Source organism: Staurois parvus, unplaced genomic scaffold (assembly GCF_062004578.1).
Source record: "Staurois parvus isolate SC_StPar_1 unplaced genomic scaffold, SC_StPar_1.0 ptg000014l, whole genome shotgun sequence".
Classification (NCBI taxonomy): domain Eukaryota; kingdom Metazoa; phylum Chordata; class Amphibia; order Anura; family Ranidae; genus Staurois; species Staurois parvus.
The window spans coordinates 12944439-12961857 of record NW_028317810.1 but is presented as its reverse complement, the minus strand read 5'-3'; the positions used below and the strand labels follow the sequence as shown (position 1 = coordinate 12961857).

The window sequence follows — 17419 nt, the reverse complement described above, 5'->3', positions numbered from 1 at the left end:
TGATAAATATGACTCACAGAGCAAATGTGAGGATTTTACAGCAAAGCTATCCCCTAGCAAGGAGGTAACTGATCTCCTAGAATTGGCACTAGCCATTAAATCTTTCGGCTTGCCCTAGACTCCAATGGATAGACATATTTCAGTCTATCATTTAATGAGGTGTATCAGCATTCTTGACATACTAGCGAATCATTCACTCATTCAAGGGTATGACAAGTTTTCATGAGTCTCAACTGATATATTGATGGGTGGTTTATCTACACTGCTTGTGGGTTTAAATATCTATATTTTAGCTCCAATGAATTGGCGATACAGTCTCACTAGTACAAACAAAATAAAACACTATTATTTTTATATAAAATTTATGTCTCAATTGCCATAACAAAACACAAGTGTGGAATAGTTTAACATCCCTCAAAATACTTGACACCAATATTATTAGACAATGAAAGAACATTATTTCATGTTAAAATGCTTTAAGCAAGTGTTATTCCTACATCCATGGAAAGTAACTGTCTATTTGACTTTCTTTCTTTCAAATCTTCAGCAAAATAATCAAAAATGTATTAAACCATTGTGCTTTGTGTTGTATGACAAGCTTGAAAAAAAAAAACAACAGAAAAACATAAGGTGAAAACTCTACCATGAAAACAGTTGACAAAGATCAAGTATGTGCTTATTCATGGCATTGAAAAAAATAAGTGCGAGTATCCATAGCGACTACATTTCTCTTCATTATGGTCACATCAGTACAACAAGATTTCTGATTGGCTGCTATGTGTTACTACACTGTTTTATTTGCTTTATTAATTGCTTGCTTAACTTAGAAGCTAGTGAATCTGTAACTTTGTGGACAAACCTTTAAACCCAATTTTGTAAATTTGGTGAATCACACAGTTAACATCAACTATGTATGACAAAACCTGTTTCATTTGAATGAAAGAAAAAAAATGCATACATATATGAATATTCATAAATTATATTAACTCTCCTATTATGTTAGAAAGATTTTGACATCTATAATGTTATGGGTCAAACTGCCCCGCACCGAAATATTATCACAAACCCATTTTGACAGGAATTTTAATGCTTCTTAGTTGGCCATTAATCAAGAACAATATAAAATAATTTTCATGTTATTGAAAAAAAAGAACACGTAAATGTCCTATTTTCTTTGCAATGTGTATATATATTCCGAGATCTAAACATTTACAATTTATTTACAATTTTTTCCTTTTAGATTCAACAAGTTGGGCAGTAATTGTGAGTGTGAGTTCTACAAATGTATGTAAGCTCTAACGAGCAGGGCCCTCTGTTTCCCCTTGTACCAAATTGTATTGTAACTGTAATGTCTACCCTCATTTTATAACGTGCTGAGCAAATTGTTGGTGCTATAAAATCCTGTATAATAATAATTTGCTTTTCTCACATGTTGCACTGTTTTTTGTGGTCCAGGTGGGGTGGGCAGCTCTTACACCTTGCACATTTTCTGCCAACACTGGACCTGATGAAGAGAAGGTCTTAGGGGAATCAGACAAAACCTTCTCTACAACGATCCAACCAGCAGGTGACTGTGGTAACCAGTTCCATCCCTCCATCGGTGGATTTTTAAGTACCTTGCCAATGTACACTGCTCAAACAAATTAAAGGAACACTTTGAAAACACATCAGATCTCAATGGGGAAAAATATAATTTTGGATATCTATACTGATATGGACTGGATATATGTTAGGAACGTAAAGATGCCCCATCTTTTGATAGAAATGAAAATTATCAACCTAGAGAGGACTTAATTCAAAGACATCCTGAAAATCAAAGTGAAAAAATTATGCAGCAGGATAGTCCATTTTGCTGAAATTTCATTGCAGCAACTCAAATTGGTAGTTTGTATGGCACCCACATGCCTGTATGCATGCCTGACAACATCAGGACATGCTCCTAACGAGACGACGGATGGTGTCTTGAGGTATTTCCTCCCATATCTGGACCAGGGCATCACTGAGCTCCTGGACAGTCTGAGGTGCAACCTGGCGGCGTCGGATGGACCGAAACATGATATCCCAGAGGTGTTCTATTGGATTTAGGTCAGGGGAATGTGGGGGCCATGCAATGGCATAAATTCCTCCATGGCTTCTCCAGATCGTTTTATGTTTGTCACATGTGCACAGGGTGAACCTGCTCTCATCTGTGGAAAGTACAGTGCCAGTGGTGGACCTGCCAATTCTGCTGTTCAATAACAAATGCCAATCGAGCACTATGGTGCTCAGCAATTAGCACAGAGCCCACTAGAGGATGTCCGGCCCTCAGGCCACCCTCGTGAAGTCTGTTTCTGATTCTTTGGTCAGAGATATTCACACCAGTAGCCTGCTGGAGGTCATTTTGTAGGGCTCTGGCAGTGTTCCCCCTTGCACAAAGGAGCAGATACCAGTCCTGCTGCTGGGTTATAGACCTTCTACGGTCCTTTCCAGCTCTCCTAGAGTAACTGCCTGTCTCCTGGAATCTCCTCCATGCTCTTGAGACTGTGCTGGGAGACACAACAAACCTTCTGGCAATGGCACATATTGATGTGCCATTATGGAGGAGTTGGACTGCCTGTGCAACCTCTGTAGGGTCCAGGTATCGCCTCATGCTACCAGTAGTGACACTGACCCTAGCCAAATGCAAAACTAGTGAAAAACAGTCAGAAATTAGTAGGGAAAAAAATGCCAATGACCTCCACCTATAAAACCATTCCTGTCTTGGGGGGGTCGTCTCATTGTTGCCCATCTAGTGCACCTGTTGTTAATTTCATAAACATTAACACCAAAGCAACTGAAACTGATTAACAACCCCCTCTGCTACTTAACTGACCAGATCATTAAATGACTTGATGCTATACTCTAAATAAAAAGTGTTCCTTTATTTTTTTTTGAGCAGTGTAGTTTACCTTCATTCCACTTGAGGATAATTGTTTTTTGTCCAGAGGACAAAGGCATAGTATGGGGAAACATCAACAATATTGTCAAAAAAGTGGTTATTGTGCAGTCATTTGCTGGCAGCTGTATATTGTTGTCACCTTACCAAAATTGTCCACTCATCCATTGATGGTACTGTAGTCTAGGATCATTTAAGGCTTTATAGCCTGCCTGCTGCTTAGAAATACATCCCTATGCATAGTGCTCAGCGAACCAAGTCTGCAGGAATATTTGATCCATAATATAATAATAACATAATGTTAATATATAAACTCTGCAGAGGCAATTCAAACAGAGTGTCCAGACTAAACATGAGCTCAAATGAGGAAAGACATACAATTTCCAAAAGAAAGAAAGTTTGGATTTAAGCTGACACCATTTATTGGCTAAAATAGATTAGCTAAAAAGATAAACGAATCTATTAACTAAATAGGTTGTATTACAAGCTTAAGAGGAATGCTGGCCTCTTCTTCAGGCACAAGTGCCTCAAAAGATTGCACTACAATTTAATTGATTAGCCCATTAATGGTATCACCCTAAATCTAAACTTCTGCTTTGTTGAAGGCTAACAAGGTACAGCACTCTGCTGCTGCTGCTGCTGCGAAAGGAAGGAGTTAAATGGTAATGTAAGTCAAACTGATCCACAACATAATAGGAGGGTTACAGACTTCTTTTTTGAGAGCAAGGAAGGACTAGGCCTATGCAGGATGATTTTTTTCCGTTGGCCAGTACTAATACGATATGTTGGACTGGTGGGCCTGAGTGGAGATACTTCACCATTATTTAGTTACCTGCTTCCAGCACCAACTTCCTTTGTGGCTTTAGGATGTCTTGTGATCAAATGCCAAGAGTGGCAAATTAATCTGATACTGCAATATGTTAAAGTGTGGCTCAATAAACCATGTCCTTTAGAAACACCTATAGTGAAAGGTATACCTTATGGCGTCGCTCCAAGTGAGAAGAGGAGAGCATGAGTCTGAGCGATTACAGTGTCAGCCAATATGGATGAAAGGATGGGCGCTGCTCAACCGACCCCAGGAGTCCAAGCCCCCAGTGGGTGGGCAAAATACATCAGAGGGCACGGCCAGAACGGCGGCTGAGGCCATTCTTCAACATTGGACTCCTGCGGTCGGTTGAGCAGTGTCCATCTTTTTATTCCTTTAGAAACACCCATCATTCACCATGACTACCAATAAATGCAGCAAAATAGTGGAATTGCCTAAAAGGCATAGTGTACTTTTGTAAAATTCAAGTAAACGCATCAACATTGATATAATAAAATATGTGCATTCACAAAATTTTTACATTGAGGCCTGCAGAGCATTGCAATGTGACAGGTGCAAAGCACGGGCTTTTGCATTATTTACCCCCAGCCCTGGGTCTGTATGGAGTTATGGACCTTCTGCTATGGGGCTGGAGGAAGTGCCTAATGGACTGCAACTACAGTCATGTCACTGCCCTACTATTGGCATGCTGTGCTGTACTGGCAGATGGGTCCTGTAGAAATTTCATTGATTGATTCTCATGAATGGATAACACGACTGTGCAGGGGAAGCCATGCACAGTTGCACTGAATTCAAACAATAACCACCTACAGTAAAAATCCCCCTGAATTGCAGATAAAGGAGGAAGTTTGGTTCAGGAGGATAGTGTATGTAACCATGTTTCATGTTACCTAAATATAGGTTTAACATGAAACATGGTTTAAAAAGTGGACTATGCTTTATGCCTAAGGAATTTGTTCCTATCATCAAAGTATTAGTTGGTTGAACTTGCCCCCGAGGGACAAAGGTTCCTTGTCCTCTGATAACTGAAAATAAGAGGCAAATTATGAACAAACCTTATTTGTGTCATGGCCAGTGGAAAACCTTCTGAAAAAAAGTAGGGGCAGTATCTGCAATAAATATATTTTGAAAGGTGATAGTGAAGTTTAACTGGAACAGAAATGATGACGGAACAAACCACATCAGTTCAAACCAGCCCTTATGGTAATTGCCTGCATGTTTGTCCGTACAAGACTTTTTCTGTATGGTGAAATGTGCAAGAAAGCAAGAAATGCTCTTCTATACTCTTAATATTTATAGCACATTTTAATTTCCTTTACTCTGTAACCTGATTACTCATAATAATCAATAAAATAGCCTTTTAAGCTGGATTATTAGAAGATGAGAAAAGTGAAAGAGATAAAGTTGATAGATGAAAAAATATTGCAGACGGTGGAAGACTAGGGGACATTAATCCCTATTTTATCTCTTTATATGCCATATGTCTAGATTTGCAAATGTCTCTGCTGTTCAGATGTCAAGTATTTTAATTACCCGTGTTTGTAACTTTTAGTTTGTTCATCTCCATTGGAGGCAATATCGATGAATAAATCAAATATAGTAAAATAATACAAAATCGAAAGAAAGTCGTTGAAAGTAAAAGGATATAAAGTAAACTTTAAAAAGCAACATATATATATATATATATATATATATATATATATATATATAGACTTTTGTTTTCCTTATTGCTCTAATTTGTCTCCCAAACAAGATATCTGGAATATTTGTCAGTTCAGTGAGTATTGGACAAAAGGAATTTGACTATATTCATTAAACAGCAAACATATAAAGCCTCTATACAGTGTACTTTTTTTACAAGCCCTAAAGCTCTTTTATCTGATAGCGTAAGTGGAACTTGAGATTGCTTTTGTAACTGCATTCAGATAATATTTTTCTTAGAGGTATTTTCTTACATCCCAATTAATTTTGCTTTTTAGGAACATTAATGGCTTTATGTATCGTTGTGTTCTTCCTAAGAACTAGGGTTGCTGCTCCCACCAATCAGTATCAAACCTGATTAGTAACTATGAGCAAATATCTTCAGTTCTGAGTAAGAACACATTGATAAATCCCTTCCTAAGTGTGATAATGAAATGGTTTTCTAAAGCATAAACTGATGTGAAAATAAAAATATGTTTCTTTTCTAGTATCTGTTTGTATTAGCAAAAGTTTGCAGGAATTTTTCAAGGCCTCTTGCTAACATATGTATTGAGATGGATTTATGTGGCTTCATGGCAAATTTTCTCTTACTATGTTTACCTTCAGCTAGCTTGACATTATATTCATAACATTTACTGCTTTCAGGTTTGGTGGAGAAAATGTTTTTATAGGTTTACAAATCTATGAATTAATGATCAAGAGTAAAGCAATGGTCTCACAAGAAGCAGACCATTATACTTAGAAAAGCATGTTAAATCTATACGTCTGTGCTGATCACATTGGGTGTGCTATATAATTAATGAATACATGAAAACTTCACAATCTCTTACTCGTGTCACAGTTTCCACAACCTAGCACAGTGCTTGCAAGTGCTTTTTCAGTTGTATACAACCATTGCATCTTTTGCACTGTCAAGCCATTAGAGGTTACTACATGTACCAGCCAACTAAATTGCTGCAGTACTGCTTTAGCTCTGCTATTGGTCATTTAGAAACATTTTCTCAAACTAATTAACTATTTGCCTTCTCCGGGGGTTACTGCTGTGTATCCAATGTATTTTCCTTTCAATATAGTTTCAATTTCACGATCCAAGAGAACCATCATTTATATTTTGGCTCTCCAAAATTGTCTGGAAACAACGCTGGTCTGCAGGTTCCCTGTAGTGCCTGCTGACAGCATCTGCTCCCATAGTGGGGATAGTGTAACCTAAAGTGGGGCTGTATATACATTCTGACTTTAGCAAAGTACCAACACTGCTGATCCCACACTATGAAAAACACTTGCCGAAAACTTAGTACTAAAATGTGATCGTGTCACTGCACCATAAGATGATAAAATCAGCTTTGCAGAAAAATAGACTTTGATTGTATAAAGCCATTCACATCTTAAAAATCCAACCATGGCTCAAACACACAGTCCTAGGCCTAGTGATCATCACTCTTGATGGGAAAACTGGACAAACATTATACTGCTGCCCTCTTTGATGGATTTTATAACAGTGATGGTCATGGCCTTCACACAATCAAACAATGGCAAGGCACACTTTAAACAAAAAATATATTAAATTATTTATACATAGAGTTGGTAGACACTTCCAAGGAAGACAATGATACATAAGGTAACTTTTACTTCTGAACCCAAATTCGGGTGTGTGTGTCTATAATAAATTAAGTTATGGCCCCATAAGCATTAATACTCGATTCATGCACCTTTAGAAAAAAAAAAGAAAAAGAGAAAAGAATTCAAAACACCCATTAATGTTGTAGGCAACAGTCCCATGTACAGTATCCATTCATTCTGTGCAACAACTAATGTAAACTCTAGAATGAAATAAAAACTGCTCTTGTTTGGCTCATAATAGGATGGTTCCAGCTTTGACTTATGGTGTGCAGAAGTTATTTTAATGGAAAAATATACACAGTACAAAATCCATCATTACTGCAATTGCAGTCAGAAAACCAGATTATTTCCGGTACTCCATAATTAAGTCTTAAGTTCATAAATATATTTAAAAAATAAGGAGGAGCTGAAGTAAAATCAGATGTCCCTTTCCAAAATGGGATACCCTGCTTTGCAGAGTTAGGGTGATTGTATGTAACGCCTGCAGCAATTAGCTGTGGTTCTTTTCATTCCACCCGAACCACTTGCTCTCTCTGTCTGACCTGAAACTGAACAATTAGCTATAGGGTAGGTCTATGGCAAACTTCCACTGCATCTTCTAGTTGCAGAAGTCGTGTGACTATATGGACTCTGAATAGTTGTAGGTCAATTCTCTCAGTTCTGCTGGAAGCCCTCATAGATTATTGTCAATTTCAGAGCATCATAAGTATGGATTGATTAAACAGAGATGACAGGAAACTCCAAATGCTCATCTGCAGTTCTTAATGTCTGGACTAAAGTGCAAATTATTCGCCTACTAATGGGTTGCGATCATCATGTGGACTTTTAATTTTCTTTGGGAAAATGTAGATAGATGTTGAAGGTTTGTAGAATATGCTCCATATTTCTCCTGCAGATCCTCGGTGGCAGCTGTCCAGATTGGTTGGTGATGCCAGTCTCTGAGACCTTGAAGAGAGAGACAAAGATAGAATTAAGTCTTTTGTGTGTTCAATCCGATTTAGTGGCTGGTCTATGTTCACTATATGTGTATGCATAGTCATATTATATCGTGTCTTATTATATTATATACTGTATATGTCTCATAGAATACAACATTTTGAAACTCTTTTAGTAACCTCTCTCAGTTTCTACACACAAAATAATGTAGAAGAGAATGATCTGTTTACAGTTCTAGCACCAGAGTAGTAAAAATGGATTTGCCATATTTTGATGTTACACTTCATTACAGTTAAAGCAGAACTGAATTTACACAAAATACATAGTTTTCTGGAGAACTGTAATTATGTTTACTATCCCTGCACTGTGTATATACTGTAGACTCCTAAGCCAATTTTTGTTCAAACATTCACATGAATGTTTTTACATTGTAGTTCATATGGAAGTTTTGAAAAATCTTTTGTCTTAACATTTTTTCTTGCTATCATTGAGTCAAATAATTTCATTTGAAAGCCCTTAACATTTCATTCAGACCTGCTATTTGAATGGAATCTCAGAAGTATCTAACAGGTTTCATACTGTATAAATTAAAACAGCCCATGAATAATGAACAAAGTACCGAGACCCTTGGTTAATTATCTCATCTTATTCTACCAACAAATATCATGAAGACATTTTGTTCTCTCAAATCCTGAAACTCAGTTTTTTAAAACAAAATTGCTTTAGTTACATTATAGAGAATTCAAATCCTGAAAAAAAAATATAAGTGAAAAACAAAATGTCTAACTAGGACTCAGTTGATTACATTTGGCCTTCTGTGTATCCTTTGACATTTGGAAAACATGAGATGTAACAGAACATAAAAGGAATGGTTGAAAGACATTTGCCATACATAGAATGTCTTACTTGCGCCACATATACAACAAAGTGGCTCCACTTATGAAAGCATGGAAAGGATGTATGTTTGAGGTTTTGGTATACTGTTATACCATACCTTACTCATTCACTTTTCTTAGAAAATCATCATTCTAAGCATAACACAAAGCATTCTGTCCTGTCAGTACTCAGCAATATCCTCTGCAGTTTTTGCAAATATATATTCCATATTTCAGCAATGAAATACTACCTACATAATTAGCTGGAAGAATGTTGCCAGGGGGAAATAGATGCATGATCAGAATGAAAAGTACTTACTTCATATTTAGGTGAAGAAGCGCTTTTACCAAAATAGCAATGATGGTCAAAATAAGAAGAGCTGTAAGTGCATAAACTGTCCAACCTACAGGGAAAAAATTCAGAGCACATCAGAATCAAACAGTAGTCAAGACACAAGAAAACAGTTCTCTTATAACAGTGATCAGAATGAAATATTTATTGAGGACAGTAAGGTGAACTCTGAATGGTTGCAATGCATTGTCATAGTGTGCATATCAGTATGCCTTTTAAAACCAACTTGCTGAATAGACCTCGGTAAAGACTAACCAGAATTAAATGACTTTAATGTAACATTCTTGCATATCTAATTGTAAACGCACCAAAAAAAAGAAATAGTGGGTTGCCATTTCCATGACAAGCATTTTTAGAACCCTATAAAACTCTTAAGTGTCAGTTGTCTGCACACTACTCTTTACCAGGAGACAGATATCACCAGTGTGGGTGACTCAGAAACCATTGTCAGGACTTGCTCCTGATCCCAGAGTGTGTAGAGATTAGGACTCCTTTGTGTAGTACAAAGTGGGTCCCAATGTTGCAAACTCTCCTTTGAAGTAATAGCATTGCCTATCTCCCAGTGTTAGAAGTACTGTATTTATTTATGGCAGATATCAAGGCATCAATGTAAATGCACAGTTCAGTTCAGAAACTCTGTGAAAATGCCAAATATCATCTTCTAAAATTTGGTGACATGACCTGGCTGCTTGTCCTCCTATTTCAAAAGATGCAGCCTCGGAAGAAAGGTTGCTGCAAATAGTCTAACCCAGCAATGGGCAAACTACGGCCCGCGGGCCGTATACGGCCCGGCGGACCTTTTAATCCGGCCCGCGGAGCGTGATACTGTCAGGATGGCTGTCAGGATGTGTGTAGGCGGGGCAGCGTGATGAACGCGAGGGGAGCTAGGCTCCTCTCACAGTCCGCCCTGAAGAACGGTGTAGCATGAAAATCTGTCTCCTATGAGGATCTGTCCCCCTCGACGTATCTGCGCATGTGCCGGAGATCGCCGATCGGCTGCTAATGCCTGAAACTGGCACATGCGCAGATACGTCGAGGGGGACAGATCCTCATAGGAGACAGATTTTCATGCTACACCAGAACGGCGCGGGAACACAGCGAGAGGAACGCGCGGAGCAAAGGTAAGTGAATTGACACAGGGGGGACTTGGGGACTTAATATGGGGGATGAATTACTATAGGGGGGATGAATTACTCTATGGGGGATGAATTACTATGGGGGATGAATTACTATAGGGGGGATGAATTACTATAGGGGGGATGAATTACTATATGGGGGATGAATTACTATAGGGGATGAATTACTATGGGGGATGAATTACTATAGGGGGGATGAATTACTATAGGGGGGATGAATTACTATATGGGGGATGAATTACTATGGGGGATGAATTACTATATGGGGGATGAATTACTATATGGGGGATGAATTACTATGGGGGATGAATTACTATAGGGGGGATGAATTACTATATGGGGGATGAATTACTATATGGGGGATGAATTACGATGGGGGATGAATTACTATATGGGGGATTAATTACTATGCTTACTATGGGGGAATATTACTATACTTACTATGGATGACACATACACATCATTCATCTACTCTTGGTCCGGCCCCCTGGTCCAATATATGAACCCATTGCGGCCCTCAAGTCAAAAAGTTTGCCCACCCCTGGTCTAACCTGATATACCGTAATCACCTTACACTAGGAGGAGATTTGTGCTGAAAAACTCTAAATAAAAACTTGATGCGAGGATCTAGTATGGGGGGAGGAAGATTTGGAGAGTCGCGATATTTCCCCAGTGGTGGCACCAAAATTGTATTTTGAAGCTATAACTTAGACTTATAGAAACTGTTGTCCAGATTGAGACCAAGAGTGCTTGATTTAAGAAGAATGCTGGCCACATAGGAACAATGTAAATTGTAACACACATTTTAAGGAATTATCTAAGCTTTTTGCAGCATTATAGTGGTGCAGGAAACTGTTAGGAGTGATATGCACCACATTAACTATGTAAATAAAGCTGTCTGACCCTAATTAACAGAGGTAAGTCAGAAGTGCTGCAGATTCCCTTTATAGGGGATGTGAGCTATCAGCAGACAGCTTACAACCCCTTCTGCTTGTGTTGCGATTACACTACACAAACAGAGCCTGCAGGGTTAACAGCTCTCATCCTTTCCTGCATGAGCTGAGCTGGGTGTGGGGACAGCAGAAATATTGGATATCAGTGCATGCAGGTTCAGAAGTATTGCTCTGTGCTGAGTCTTTCACAGACACAGCAGAACAGAGAACTGATTGTTCATAATTAACATAGGAGCATGTGCAGATTTTGTTATACTTTGTCACATACACTTTAAACCTCCCCAAATCTTCCCCCTAACTAATCACTGGCATAGAAAAAAAAACAAAATGTCTCTTTTACACACGTAAATCCATTGTCATGTGACATTCCAGTCCCAAGTTTTTTTAATTTCTTTTGTTTACAGAAGGTGCAGTCCTTTTCCAGGGGTCCATGTCACTGCCTGCATCACATAGACACTTCCTATTGACTGTTCAGCAGGTAGGGTCCTTTCAGAATCTAGGGAACTGGTGGGAACCAGCCAGCACAGGCACACCTGCAGCCATGGCTGACTGATCCCCAGCAGCCAGAAACAGTGGTGGGGACAGATATGGATGGTGAATATAAAAATAATCAGAGATATAAGTAATACTTAAAAAAAACTGTGAAGAGGTGAGAGAGGGGTCTTGCAATTCTAGAACAATTAAGTAGAAACAGAGGACTGGAAATGTCTTACTTGGCACTTGACCAGTTGGCTGGCTTGGACTGGTTGTTATGACATAAAGGATCTTTGAAGACCGTGCTGCATTGATACTGAGGTTGGCTGTCTGAGTTATCAGCTCTGTCTGTGTCTGGTTGGATACCTGAGGTTTCTCCACAGTTCTTTCTTTGAATGCTGTACAAATAAAAGCAAATGAGAAAAAGCAGAGAGAATGGAAAATACACATTAGAATCAAAGATATGCCATGGTTCCTTCAAGTTTAGGCATTTGCACATGTATGTCACACTTTTCTGGCAGCCACTGTTGCTTAACCAAATTACATCTCATATCAGACTAAACTCGTAAACACTAATCAAAAATGTGGGACTTATGTATTCTGCTTGCCACAAAATATTTATTGTATGTTTATACTAAATGAGTATTTCATATGCTTTAATGGAACATTATAATAATTTGTGTAAACTGTAGAAGTAGCAAACCTCCCAACTTTCATAAAGTAGAACAGTCCAGAGAGGGGATAATATGGTGTGTGCAGTGCATCATAGGTGGACAAAGCTACATGACTTTGAATATTCGGCATGTACTAAAGGGGTATGCTAAAATCTAAGTTTATGCACAGTATATAATGCATTAAAATTGCAGAGGCTAATATTATATGACAGTGTTCCTTACATTGCTGCTGAATGCATGAGAAAACAAATGCCCTTGCATTGGTGGTCAGTGGAAGAAAGAAAAAAATGCACTGCCGTTAATGGTCAGTGGGAGAAAAGGCACCCAGGGTCATAGATCAGTGGTAGAAAAAAACAAAATGTCCTTCTGTTGGTGGGAGGAAAATGCCTGGTGTTATTAGCTAGTGGAAAGAAAAAATGCCCCGATTCCAAAACCCTCCACTCTGTGCGTAATGCACTCCTGAACCCTGCATTCTGTGCATAGTACACTCCTGAACTTCGTACTCTGTGCATAGTGCACTCCTAAACCCTGTACTCTATGCATAATGCATTCCTGAACCCTCCAGTCTGTGCGCAATACACTCCTGAACCCTGCACCCTGTGCATAGTACACTCTTGAACCTTGAACTCTCAAACCCCACACTGCTGAAGTCTGTACGTAGCATACTCCTGAACTCTGCACTCTGTACATCGTGTATATGTAAAGGAAAGCTGCGCTAGAAATATCCTAGCTACAGGCTGTCACGTCAACACACATGCGCGTGCTTTTCCAAAGAATTTTGTGTAGTTTTATGAGACGCTTGTATATACAATATTTATGTGAGTGTTTTTAACCCTTTTAACATTACATTTATAACATATTTACACAATTGGAGTGTCTTTTTCTTGTATGCCATATATTGATGCTGTTCATATGAATGAGAGGTGATCCAACAGGAGGGTGTCAAGCTTGATGGTGATTGTTTCCGGATAGATATACAGTTGTGTTCAAAATAATAGCAGTCAGACATCACTAACCTGATCAATCACTGTTTTTGGTAGAAATTATATTTCTACATGGCAAATAATTTACTAGCAGGTGTAGTAGAGTAATAGAAATCCAACAGACCCAACAGTCATGACATGCATGCTGCTGATTCTGTGTAATTGAATCACTAATTGAAAGGGGCATGTTCAAAATAATAGCAGTGTGGAGTTTTATTAGTGAGGTCATTCATTCTTTGAAAAACAGGTGGCAATTATTGCCCTTATTTAAGGAAGGAAGGCAGCAAATGTTGTACATGCTGGTTACAGTGCATTTCTCTCTGAAATTCTGAGGAAAATGGGTTGTTCCAGACATTGTTCAGAAGAACAGCATACCTTGATTAAAAAGTTGATTGGAGAGGGGAAAAGATATAAAGAAGTGCAGAAAATGATAGGCTGCTCAGCTAAAATGATCGCAAATGCTTTAAAATGGCAACCAAAACCTGAAAGACATGGAAGAAAGCGAAAAACTACCATTCGAATGGATAGAAGAATAGCCAAAATGGCAAGGACTCAGCCAACAATCAGCTCCAGGAAGATCAAAGAAGGTCTAAAGTTACCTGTGAGTACTGTTACAATTAGAAGACGCCTATGTGAAGCCAAGCTATCTGCAAGACGCCCCCGCAAAGTCCCACTGTTGAAAAAAAGACGTGCTGAAGAGGTTACAATTTGCCAAAGAGCACATTGACTGGCCTAAAGAGAAATGGCGCAACATTTTGTGGACTGATGAAAGTAAGATTGTTCTTTTTGGGTCTAGTGGCCGGAGACAGTTTGTCAGACAACCCCCAAACACTGAATTCAAGCCACAGTACACTGTGAAGACAGTGAAGCATGGTTGCGCAAGCATCATGATATGGGGATGTTTCTCATACTACGGTGTTGGGCCTATTTATCGCATACCAGGGATCATGGATCAGTTTGAATACATCAGAATACTTGAAGAGGTCATGCTGTCTTATGCTGAAGAGAAAATGCCCTTGAAATGGGTGTTCCAACAAGACAACGACCCCAAACACACCAGTAAACGTGCAACATCTTGGTTCCAGACCAACAAGATTGACGTTATGGAGTGGCCAGCCCAATCCCCGGATCTTAATCCAATAGAAAACTTGTGGGGTGACATCAAAAATGCAGCTTCTGAGGCAAAACCAAGAAATAGATAAGAACTGTGGAATGTAGTCCAATCATCCTGGGCTGGAATACCTGTTCGCAGGTGCCAGAAGTTGGTTGACTCCATGCAACACAGATGTACAGCAGTTCTCAGAAACAGTGCTTATACAACTAAATATTAATTAAGTGATACAAAGGAAAGCAAAATCTTCAAATATTTTTCAGTTTATATAGTGAATGTTTGAGTTTGTAAAGAAGAATACAAACACTGCTATTTTTTTGAACAGTCTAATATTCACTTTTCTTCAATTTTTTTAGAGGAACAACATAAATTTGATCTATTTTTCTTCATGTTTTGATTTGGAATAGAATGTGTAGTGTTCCCAATGCATTTGTGTGTATGGAAATAAAAGCTATTAGAAGGATCTTGAGCTTTATTCACTTATCCACATGTGGTGGCTTAGATATAGACAACATTGAACCTATGAAGAGGATTGCTTTCCTATTTGTCACTTTATGCACTTGGTGGTAGTCACTTTAAAGGGAATTTTGACTTTAATTTATTTTATATTGTGTATATATATATGTGTGTATATATATATATATATATATATATATATATATATATATAATTTTTTTTATTCATTCACTTATAGCGCTTCACAAGTTGGTTTATCACTCCGTACATAGCACACTGCTGAACTCTGCACTCTGTATGTAGCTTGCTCCTAAACCCTGCACTCTGTACGTAGCACACTCCTGAACCCTGCACTTTGTACACAGCGCACTCCTGAACCCTGCACTCTGTGTGTAGCATGCTCCTAAGTTGCTTAGTGTACTCCTGAACCCTGCACTCTATGCCTACTATAGTCCTGAACCCTGTACTCTGTGTGTAGTGCACTCTTGAACTCTGCATTCTGTATGCAGTGCATGCCTGAACCCTGCACTCTGTATGTAGCATGCTCCTCAGTGCATAATGCAGTCCTGAACCCTGCACTCTGTGAGTACTGCACTCCTGAATCCTGCACTCCGTGTGTAGAGCACTCCTGAACATTCCACTCTGTGTGTTACGCACTCTGTGTTTTATAAAACAATGCCCCTTTATAACCCCCCACTGCAATTATTCCACACCCACCCTATGACATGGCATGCACAATGTGTCTCATCACTAAATATCTCCTACTAAGTTGGCTTGAAGCAGTTTCTACTAATGAAACAGCAAAACTCTGGTAATCAACCTGTGTCAAGGACACCAGGTGGGACTCAGGAGAGATATTTATGCTTGACTGGTTAAAAGGAATACTGGAGTTCTTTTAATCTGCAATATTCTTCAACTCAACCCCTAGATAAAAGACAATAATGTCCTCTGCAGCTGCCTGCTCCTTCTACTTTATTGGTAAGGAGGGGCACATTAGAAGATAATTGATCATTCAATGAGTAACTATCTCAAAGAAATACGAAACTTTACGCCTTGGAAGCTATTGAAAGCCCCCCACAACAGAAGACTTTCAAGCTTAAATACACATTCTTGTAGCTGAAAAAGACCAGACTTGTTTTACATCTGTGTAGCTCTGTATAGTTCAAGTTTGAACAGCTGTTAAAACATACATGACAAACTATTTTCATGATGCATGTCTATTCATGAGCAAGAGGCCTACAGACCCATGTGTGTACTGTATGTGCCCCCACCTGTTTTGGCTCACACTTAATCAAAACAATTACATAAACATCATTAAGACCCCAGTGACACTGGATGCGAATTGGCATGACTTGCAAGTCGCATGCCAAGTCGCACCTTATTGTCCACATTATCAGTGCAGTTCCAACTTGGTCGGAGACACACCGATTTCTAAAGAAGTGCACGCACTATTTTTGGTGCGATTTGCATAGACATTTGTGTCAGATGTCTTGCAAATCACACCTGAAATTGGCAAGTCACCCGACTTTGAAATCGTGCGACTTCACTGTAAGTCAAACGATTTAAAAGTCGGGTTTGATGTGACCAGGGTGTAAACTGGAGTTGCTGATACAAAAGATCTTCAATATGCATTATTGTACATACAAATAGATACCCCAGCCCTGTTAATACAAAGTCTTCAGGTTTTAAGTTGAAAAACTTTAATTTTTACTTCCAAACACATAATTAATTGATGCATTTGAAAACAGAGCTCAGTGGGGAAATTTAAGAGACAAATAGATATGGGTACTAGAGGGATGCTTTACATATTGTACATTTTGCCATTACATGGAAAATGTGCTAAATTGGATTCTATGTTGTTATTCCTTATTTTGAATCAAAACCCTTTTATTAGAATTAAGTTCTTAAAAAGTTTTGAAAAGATGTGAATGTTAGGTGACTGAAGTAAAGATACATTGCAGGGAAGGCACTACATCATTTTGAAAAAAAAGCAGAAACTTATATTACATTATAAATGACTGCATGCCTTATTATATAAAACACTAAAAATTATTATTCAATATATTATTATTTGCCAAAATTGCCACTATGGAATGTTTAGAAGTACTTTTGAATTATTTAACTCTTGTACAGTAAAAATTTACCTAGTGCAGGCTGCTTTTGAAAAAAAGTAATCAGTGTTTATTTGGAGTTATATGCTATTAGTAACTGATGTGTGAATGGTTGTATCTTTCTGAGATTGAGTTTGTTAAAATCTAATATAATCAGGGGCGGACTGACCATAATATTGCATATTATAATAAAGTTCATAATCGTGCTTTATGGTTGATATCCAATTAGCTTGAGATCCAACTTAAGTGTTGGTGTGTAGGGCAGACTTGAGCTCTTTTTAGGGACTGGAGGTACTA

General features: G+C 38.5%; 1 protein-coding gene across 1 annotated transcript in view; it reads right to left on the bottom strand.

Annotated features, from left to right (window-relative positions):
- Positions 1 to 345: 345 nt before the first annotated feature.
- KREMEN1 (kringle containing transmembrane protein 1) overlaps positions 346 to 17419 on the bottom strand; it is a 218879-nt gene continuing 201805 nt past the window's right edge. The window contains exons 7-9 of the mRNA XM_089677376.1: positions 12027 to 12185; positions 9192 to 9276; positions 346 to 8006 (exon numbers count right to left, since the gene is read on the bottom strand). Of these exons, the coding sequence (XP_089533502.1) occupies positions 7847 to 8006; positions 9192 to 9276; positions 12027 to 12185 (404 nt within the window). The 3' untranslated portion in view covers positions 346 to 7846. The remainder of the gene's footprint in view (positions 8007 to 9191; positions 9277 to 12026; positions 12186 to 17419) is intronic.